This window comes from Betta splendens, chromosome 21 (assembly GCF_900634795.4).
Source record: "Betta splendens chromosome 21, fBetSpl5.4, whole genome shotgun sequence".
Classification (NCBI taxonomy): Eukaryota; Metazoa; Chordata; class Actinopteri; order Anabantiformes; family Osphronemidae; genus Betta; species Betta splendens.
This window is the reverse complement of record NC_040899.1, coordinates 17,512,471-17,521,238: the sequence shown is the minus strand read 5'-3', so window position 1 is coordinate 17,521,238 and position 8,768 is coordinate 17,512,471. Positions and strand designations below refer to the sequence as shown.

Sequence of the window (8,768 nt, the reverse complement as noted above, 5' to 3'; positions counted from 1 at the left end):
TTAACCCCAAATTAAACCACTGCCAGGAAGTGAAATAGGAAGCTGTCCTGATTTGTCAATATGTTTCGCACACTGTGCATTACACATGGCAGGAGATTTGCAGCAATGGAGCGATGTACTAACAGTTTGCCAATCTAAATATACAGTTTCACATAGCAACCATAATACCTCCAATTGTAAGAAAACCTGATTCCATGACCTTTCCTATCTGTATAGTATGGGGGGAGGAATTGGAACAGGTAACAGGCAGAAGAACACCAAAGATGAAGGATGCGGCAGGATTGGTGAAATGCAGCAAGGAAACATGGTACCCAAGAACAGCAACAACTAATGTGACAGCCACCATCACAATGTGCACCACCAGCCCAAAAGCCTGCATGAAATGCGCCCAAGTTGTTTCAAACGGAGCACATGTAATATATGAAAGAAACCTTACTACAATCTCTCAATATAGACTATTAGATTTTGCCGAAGGCACAGCTCCATTAGGAGTTATCTTCTGGACCTGTGAAAACAATGCCACAATAATGCCTCAATTACCAAGAAATTGGACGAGCATATGTGCCCCAGTAATGCTGACTTGACAACTGACGCTAATCACCCAGAAAACTGCACCAGTTCTCGACCAAAAAGAAATGCAGTACACCCTAGCCAATTGGACATGGACATACCAACCAGCAGAAGTATATATCACATGGGACCAGGTACCATGTGGAGTCCCAGGTGAATATGAAGCAATAGGTTCAGATTGGATACAGTCAGGTAGAGTGTCAGGAAGCATCCCGCTCACTGGTCAAATACCCAATGCTCAATACATAGCAAGAAATAGTCGATGGGTTAATTACTTATGGTACAATCAACAGAGGTTCATAAATTTCACCCTGTTAGGCTTTGAATTGGTAAAAGACCAACTGCATCCCACGTCAGTTATGGCATTACAAAACAGATTTGTGATTGAATGCATAATGGCCACAGATCAAGGAGTATGTGAAGAGTTTGGAAAGGAGTGTTGTACCGTAATACCTCTCCACACAGCAAAGGAGGGTGACTTGACACGAGTATTAAATGCTATGAAGAAAGTGCGGGACGAACACGTTAATAACTCAAACTGGAACACAAGATTGGCAAGTCTGTGTGACTGGCTTAGCACAATGAGCTGGCTGAGGTGGCTTAAAATGATAGGAGTGACAATAGGAGGATTCTTTGTGTTGATTTTAATAATAATCTGCTGCATCTTGCCCCTGCTACGCATCCTGATCTCCAAAGTGCTGCAAAGTGTGATAGGGCAGTTCCCATTACATTAAGAGATGGTGATTAAATTGCTTTGACCGAATTTGACGACACCATTAGTGACTTCAGTAACAGCACAGGGGATATAGATGATTAAAAACTAAAAACCAAGGTCATCATCCCTCTCATTAAGGTATGTACAGTGTTCAAAATCAGTATAAAGAACACGAACAACACAAAATCAACATATTTATGTACATATGTAAATACACAACTATAACCATTTTATTCATTTTTCATAAAGACTATACAATGGCTGAGGCTTTCTGGACCTGGCAGGCAGCCATGGCGTCTGGCAGTCAGGACGATGGGACCGACAGACCAGGCCCATCACACATGTTAGCAGCACCTTATCACATAGCCACATCATCCAGGGAAACACCTATTCTGACCAGCATGATACAGGCAGGATCTAGCGGTGAAGGAGGGAGGCAGCAATCCTTTTACCAGCACCAACTTCCACCTTTGATGCCAACACCATTCGGAGCAGCCATTGCCCAGGTTCGACCACACCGCAGGACCATACCTCCACCACCCTCAGCACTGACGCCACCATCACCACTGACACCAGTACTGATCAACATAAGAGGAACCCCAGCATCCAGAGGAGAACAACGACCCATTCAACTTGCCTCCAGACCCAGCAGTGAATCATCCAGAAAATGATGACGATGAGGAGCCATCATCCAATCTAACATCTCCAGCAGAATCTTCTGAGCCGGACAACCAGGACCTCAACAGACAGCTGTTTCCCTCACGACGTCATCACATTTCTGAGGGAGATGGTAACCTAATGGGCAGATACCTGTCACGCCCATGGAACACCTATACCACGGCACGTGACTTTGAGGAGGAGATTGCCTCAATGTCATGCCACACCTTTTTTCTTACTACTCGGAACCTATTGCAGGAGGGAAGAAGTTCTCTTATGGCTACGGAGCAGAGCGCGACAGTGGAATAAGAACATGGAGCTTAGAGCTTCATATATGAACATATGTAACCACTTAGTATAATTACATAATCATGTGTATTATTAGTGTGACAGAGACCCCAGAAGATAACAGGATGCTACAAGGAGGAGAAAGCACCTGTGTAATGGACTTCTGGTGGACTATGGACACAGTAACTCCATAACCTGCATATTAAGAAAGGACTGCTATTGATGGACACAAACCAATGTGTGATGTATTAAAAATGAACTCTGTATGATAAGGCTGTGCAGAAGGAAGGTACAAATGGTTAACAGTAGAGCCAAAGAGATCATATAAAAAATAATTCTAAAATGAGTAATTGGACAAATCCAAAAGGTGCAAATTAAAATTATTCAAATATTTATATTTTATTCAATAATGCTGAATAACATATATAAACATAAACAAACATAATAAACATACTATTCACACAACTAGTAGAAACAGGAAGTGTACACTACCTGTGTGATGTCGTCAAAATGTAGCAGCATTCTGACCAGAGCAATTAGGAGAAAGGACTAAGTAGGTCTGTAAAGACTGAAAAGTCAGGAAGGTTTCTTGGTTATTTTAAAAGTACTGGGCATTTAGAACCCAGTACTACACCTAAAGTGTCAAGCACGCAGGCTTGAGACATAAGGTGTAAAGCTGCTCTGAGAGAGAACAATGTCGGAAAATTATGTATAAAAAAAAAAAACAAGGTAACTGGTACTTAAAGTACTTAAACTTAAAAACTTTCTAAGGAGTAAAACTCCTTAGAAAGTTAAACCTAAAGTTCTGTGTAGCTTTATGAGCCAAAGATGAGTATTCTTGTTTTTTTTTTCACTTATATTAAATAGCATAGTTAAAGACTAGATGGTAGTAACCTGAGCACATATACATATTATGCATGTTTACTTATAATCTGTGCTCATACTGTAGATACACTTCTCCACACAAATATATATATATTATGCATGCTTATTTCATTTTCATTGAACATGTGTGTGAGACATTTATTCACTAGATTAGGTTGACATGTGTTTAGGGATTCGGACCACATGACGTGGCAATTTACCTCTCATGAGTGACATTGAAAGTGAGGGGACGTTTCCCGAGTCATGTTGTCCTGTCTATAGGTGTTCTGTCAGTGACGGCACCTGGGTGATCCATTTTGTACAGGTAAGAGCCTGGGATCACTTTTAGAAGTGCCTCATAACTGTTTTGTTGATAGTTGTGACACATTCTTTAGGGAGGCCCTCACTGTAGAACTCACATATCAACATACCGACAAATAATCCTATGTTTTATTGTTGAATTGCATGTATGTTATTGATGGATGGTTCTTTTAGGACCAAAGGGGGGAAATGTTGTGTAAAAATTCATAAAGTTTATAAAGTAATTACTGTTGAGATTTCAGGAGACAATAGAGATTATATACCCCACTTTCGATCAACTCTGTTTTTGACAGCTCTAGGTCAAAGGTCACTTGATCTTTTCACCGTTGATCTTTAACCCAAGTGTCAAAGGTCACTTGATCTTTTCACCGTTGATCTTTAACCCCGAGTGTCAAAGGCCATTTGATCTTTTCACCGTTGATCTTTAACCCCAGGGGTCAGAGTGCACTTGATCTTTAACCCCAGAGTCAAAGGTCCGCCGAACTTTAATCCACCGTGTTAAAGGGCGATGTGATCATCAGAACGCTGTTATGTATGCAGATATTTTATATATATGAGCCACCGGTGCTTTCTGTGTATCCTCCTTTAGGCTGTGCTCTCACTATCACTGGGGTCTCGCATTCCTCTGCATGTGTATTTGAGTTCACAGGCCTGCGGTGGCCTGGTATCCTTCTACAGTCCTCCTTCCCCCGTCTGGATTTATGCGTCAAGTCGGCCCTGTGTCGTTTTAGAAAAATCAGATTTTGAAACAATTGCATTTGTAGTATTAGAGTGCGCTGCTGGTGTACAACAACAACATCTGCAACTTGCAATGCATATACCCTTGCATCGTTGATAGTCCTCCGCGTTGTTGGTGAGAGGAGTCCTCTTGGTCTGCAGTCATATGGCATTTTTGGCGCACACACACACACACACACACACACACACACACACACACACACACACACACACACACACACACACACTGGTCTGCGTTTGCCTTTTACCCCCGCGGTCTCTGGATCTTTCCTACAGTATATGATCCCTCAACAGACTCAAAGTCATAAACCTGATTAGGCGTCAAGTGGGCCTGTGTTGTTTTAGAAAGAGCAGATTTTGAAACAATTGCATATGCAGTATTAGAGTGTGCTGCTGGTGTACAACAGCAACATCTGCAACATGTATGCAATGCAACACACACACGCGCTGTAATAGGGGGGAAATCATTCACCTCGACTCAACAAACAACCTCTCACCCCCCTTAAGGTTTTGTGGCACATTAAGCGCCTGCATTTAATGTTGTGTTTGACTGACCAATTGTTTATGGTCCGTGTCTGCCTTTTACCCCCGGTCTCTGGCTCTTTCCTATATGATCGCTCAACAGACTCAAAGTCATAAACCAGACTAGGCATCAAGTGGGCCTGCGTTGTTTTAGAAAGAACAGATTTTGAAACAGGGATCTCGCATATGTAGTATTAGAGTGTGCTGCTGGTGTACAACAACAACAACATCTGCAGCATGTATGCAATGCAACACACACACACACACACACACACACACACACACACACACACACACACACACACACACACGCTGTAATAGGGGGGAAATCATTCAACTCAACTCAACCCCCTTAAGGTTCTGTCGCACATTAAGCGCCGACATTTAATGTTGTGTTTGATCAGCCGATTATTTATGGTCAGCGTCTGCTTTTTAATCTATCTGATCCCACAACCCCTAAAGTCAGAAAGCTAATGCATCACGTCTTTGAAACTCGTTGTCCCATCCCTTCTGATAGCATGGCACCCTCGCATGCAGGAGTGAGAATGTAAACATCTTCACCCCCAGTGCAATAAGGCGATTCCACCAGGCGCCGGGAGAACGGTTAAAAAACACAGCGTTATAATACCGATCGAAGCATGATTATACAAAAATACCGCTTTAACCCGTTACACCACAGGAGTGTTCAGGGGAGCCCTCCTTGGAAATATTCCCCTTAAGGTTCTGTCGCACATTAAGCGCCGACATTTAATGTTGTGTTTGATCGTCCGATTATTTATGGTCAGCGTCTGCTTTTTACCCTATCTGATCCCACAACCCCTAAAGTCATAAAGCTAATGCATCACATCCTTGAAACTCGGTGTCCCAACAATTCCAACTGCAGTATAGGCACCAGGTGGCTCAACAAGCGTTCAACGCCTTCCCGACCGGAGAGGCCCTTAGATTCATCGGTCGGTTATTACATAATATGAGCCGATCAACATTTGAGCGTGCTGACCATAACGGCTGTTTTATTTTTTCTGAAAAAAGACGCTGAGATCCATCAGCCGCCACGGAACGATCACAGTCTCGACGGTGAGTACGGATATTGTGAAGCATGATTATATCATTTTTATCCCGCCGGTTCTGTTGAAATAAACTCTCCTTTTTATTCACGAGCTATCAGACGACGCGCTTCTGGAGGTGTCACCGGACCCCGGAGAGATATTTACTGCCGGCGAGTGCGTCGTCAATGCGCCGCCACCCACCCCGGAGCCGCCGCAGCAGCCACAAGAACAACAACAGCGAGAACCGCGGAGCCCCGAAGAGGAGTGTCTAATCGGTGAGCTGGAACACGTGCTGTCCAGACAGCCGAGCGTGGAGCCTTCAAGCGTGGAGTCTGATGATGAATGATTTGCTCCGCACGCTGATGTGAAAACTGTGCTGGAATGTCACTCATTTGAATATTAAACAACAAGATGGCTGATGAAAACTCTGATCTCAATGATTTACAAGCCGAATTAGAGGATGTGTTAACTTTGATATCCAATGGCCAAAGAGGGTTTCAGGGTGTGAACATAACCACCAAGCATTTTGATCGGTTGGATGAATTGGTCAATCATTTGGTGGCAAGAGTCGGAAGTGTGTCTCCGGTCTACTCCCCGAATCGCGACTATGACTTTCCTAGCGGGGGTGATGAGTATGTTTCTGATTTTGATCGATTAGAACAGTCTGTAAACCTCTTCATTGACTGCGAAATCCCAGCCAGAGAAATAATGAACTCCCGTCAGAGGAGGGCGCACCCGAGTGCGGAGACAATGATGATGCTATGGAAGGAGCTCCTTCGAGCAGAGACGGCAACCCGGAAGCACCCCCCGACAGACCCCCGACGCACAACGCGGCGCAGAGGGGAAGCGGGGCCTCCGATGAAACCAGGATTGTAACCAGAAACAGTTTCAATAACTTTGAAATAAGACGACTGCTTAATATCGGGCAGACGGACGAGGTTGATTACCGACACTTATACGGGACTGTTATGGGGAATGTTGCCGAGATGGTGCAGCAGGCTTTAAATCAGACTCAGCAAGGCGACGTTATCCAGCTCAAGCTCAGGGGGGACATGCTGCGATCACAAGCGGCCGCTGTTGTGTCAGTCGCGGACGGCGGGGATTTTTCCCAATTTCAGGACCTGCTGGACGGCGCTGTTCAGTCCAATATGGAAGTGTTGACGGACGGCAGCTTGGAGCTGGTGATTCAGGTGGTGCGCAACCCCCAAGGGGGTGGTAAAAGGCTGTTGGCAAAGACCCTAGACTGCAAAATTGTTCAAAAGAAGCAGAGGTTCATGTATATTGTAAACAATCGGAATAATGAGCTCTGTTTTGCCATCAACCTGGCGCATCTGCTCTATCCAGGAATCACAGACGCCGAGGCTGAAAGGAGGGGGAGCGAACTTCAGCAACGGGCCGGTTTAACCGCGCAGACACCGGTGTGTTTCACGGACGTGGAGAAGTTTGAAGAGCTTGTTCAGCGTCGGATTGTAATCTTTTACAGAACAGATTTGAAGCGCCTCAACACGTTTCACACTGCAAAGCAACGGCCTGGTAAACCTTTATACATGTTTCTTTTCGAGAATCATTATTACGGTCTAAAGAACGCCTGCGCTTTCATAGGAATGAAATATTTGTGCAGTCATTGCTACACCGGTTATGATGGGTTGCTGAATCATAAATGCGAGGGGCGTTGTAACGTGTGTCTTGATGCTGCGTGCGCGGCCACGCGTCCCGCATAGTGTGTGAATATTGCAACCGCTGGTGTGCCTCAGCCTTTTGTCTTGCAAAACACAGGGAGAAGGTGTGGCGCCCCGTGGCTCAGAAGCACGCGAGCATTTGTGACATGCACAAGAAACGTCACCGCTGCGGGCTCTTGTATTACGTCTCACTAATTAAAATACCAAAGCCGCACAAATGTCCGGACGTTAAATGCTGCATCTGTGGTGGGGTCAAATATGCAGGGGCAACCGAGCCTCACCGGTGCTACATACAAAGTCTACCGACTCCTGAAACCACCACAGACGTTATTCCAAATAAGAAGTTGTTGTTCTATGACTTTGAGACGTATCCCGATGAGAATGGCACGCACGTGCCCTTTTACGTCTGTGTGATGAGGGGCAATAATAGCAGCCCGTGGGGTTGTTACGGGCCCGACTGCGCCGTAAAGGCGCTACAGGGCTAAAAAGTACAAAGATTCCGTGTTTTTGGCTCACAATTCGAAAGGTTTTGACGGGCATATTCTTTTGAGCGCCATGGTGTCGCTGGGGATTAGCCCTCACGTTGTAATGCAGGGGTCTAAACTGGTATTGTTCACAGAGCCTCATTATAATCTCAAATTTATAGATTCCATGAGCTTTCTACCTTTCCCTTTGGCCTCCCTGCCAAAAGCTCTGGGCTTTGAGGATGCTGAAAAGGGTCACTTCCCTCACAAGTTCAGCTCTAAGGAGAATCTGAATTATGTTGGCCCATACCCAGCTCCTGAATATTACGGTTGTCAGCAAATGACTCCAAAGAAACGCGAGGATTTCATGGCGTGGTACACCCTAGTCTCCGGCGGGACGTTTAATTTTAAAGCGGAGGCAAAGCGCTACTGCCAAAATGACACAGAGATTCTCATGAAAGCGTGCTTTGCATTCAGAGTGTTTTGTGAACGAGACGGCTCTAGACCCTTTTAAGCGAGCAACCATCGCCTCCGCGTGTATGTTTGTTTTCAGAACATGTTTTCTTAAAGAAAACACTCTCGCCATTCCCTGTCCGTACGACTACAAGTATAGGTGCAAGCGCTTTGCAAAAACGCTTGCGTGCAGTGGTTAGAATGGGTAATGTTCAGAGACGGAGTGTTTATCCAGCACGCTCTAAGCGGAGGTGAACGGAGCTTTGGACGCTTGCGGGTGGATGGCTATTGTGAGTCAGGCGGGGTGAAGGTCGCGTATGAATTTCTGGGCTGCTTCTACCACGGCTGCTTGGAGTGTTTCACAGGCAGCCGCGTTCACGCCTTAACGGGGAAAACTTTTGAAAGAATGCACGTTCAGCCCCACGCGATGCTCTGTATGGGGGGCGCACAT

At 45.2% G+C, this 8,768-nt stretch overlaps 1 protein-coding gene across 1 annotated transcript; it reads left to right on the top strand.

The window, feature by feature from the left end:
• The first annotated feature begins 4,248 nt into the window (after positions 1–4,248).
• On the top strand, positions 4,249–8,521 carry LOC121201921 (uncharacterized). Its single transcript, XM_041068902.2, has 2 exons — positions 4,249–5,749; positions 5,841–8,521. The coding sequence occupies exon 2, from the start codon at positions 6,483–6,485 to the stop codon at positions 7,440–7,442; it is 960 nt and encodes a 319-aa protein (XP_040924836.1). The 5' UTR covers positions 4,249–5,749; positions 5,841–6,482; the 3' UTR covers positions 7,443–8,521.
• The last annotated feature ends 247 nt before the right edge of the window (positions 8,522–8,768 follow it).

What these genes read in the sequence shown, in the direction of transcription:
- LOC121201921 (XM_041068902.2), top strand. Translation starts at nt 6,483, where the DNA reads ATGGAAGGAGCTCCTTCGAGCAGAGACGGCAACCCGGAAGCACCCCCC.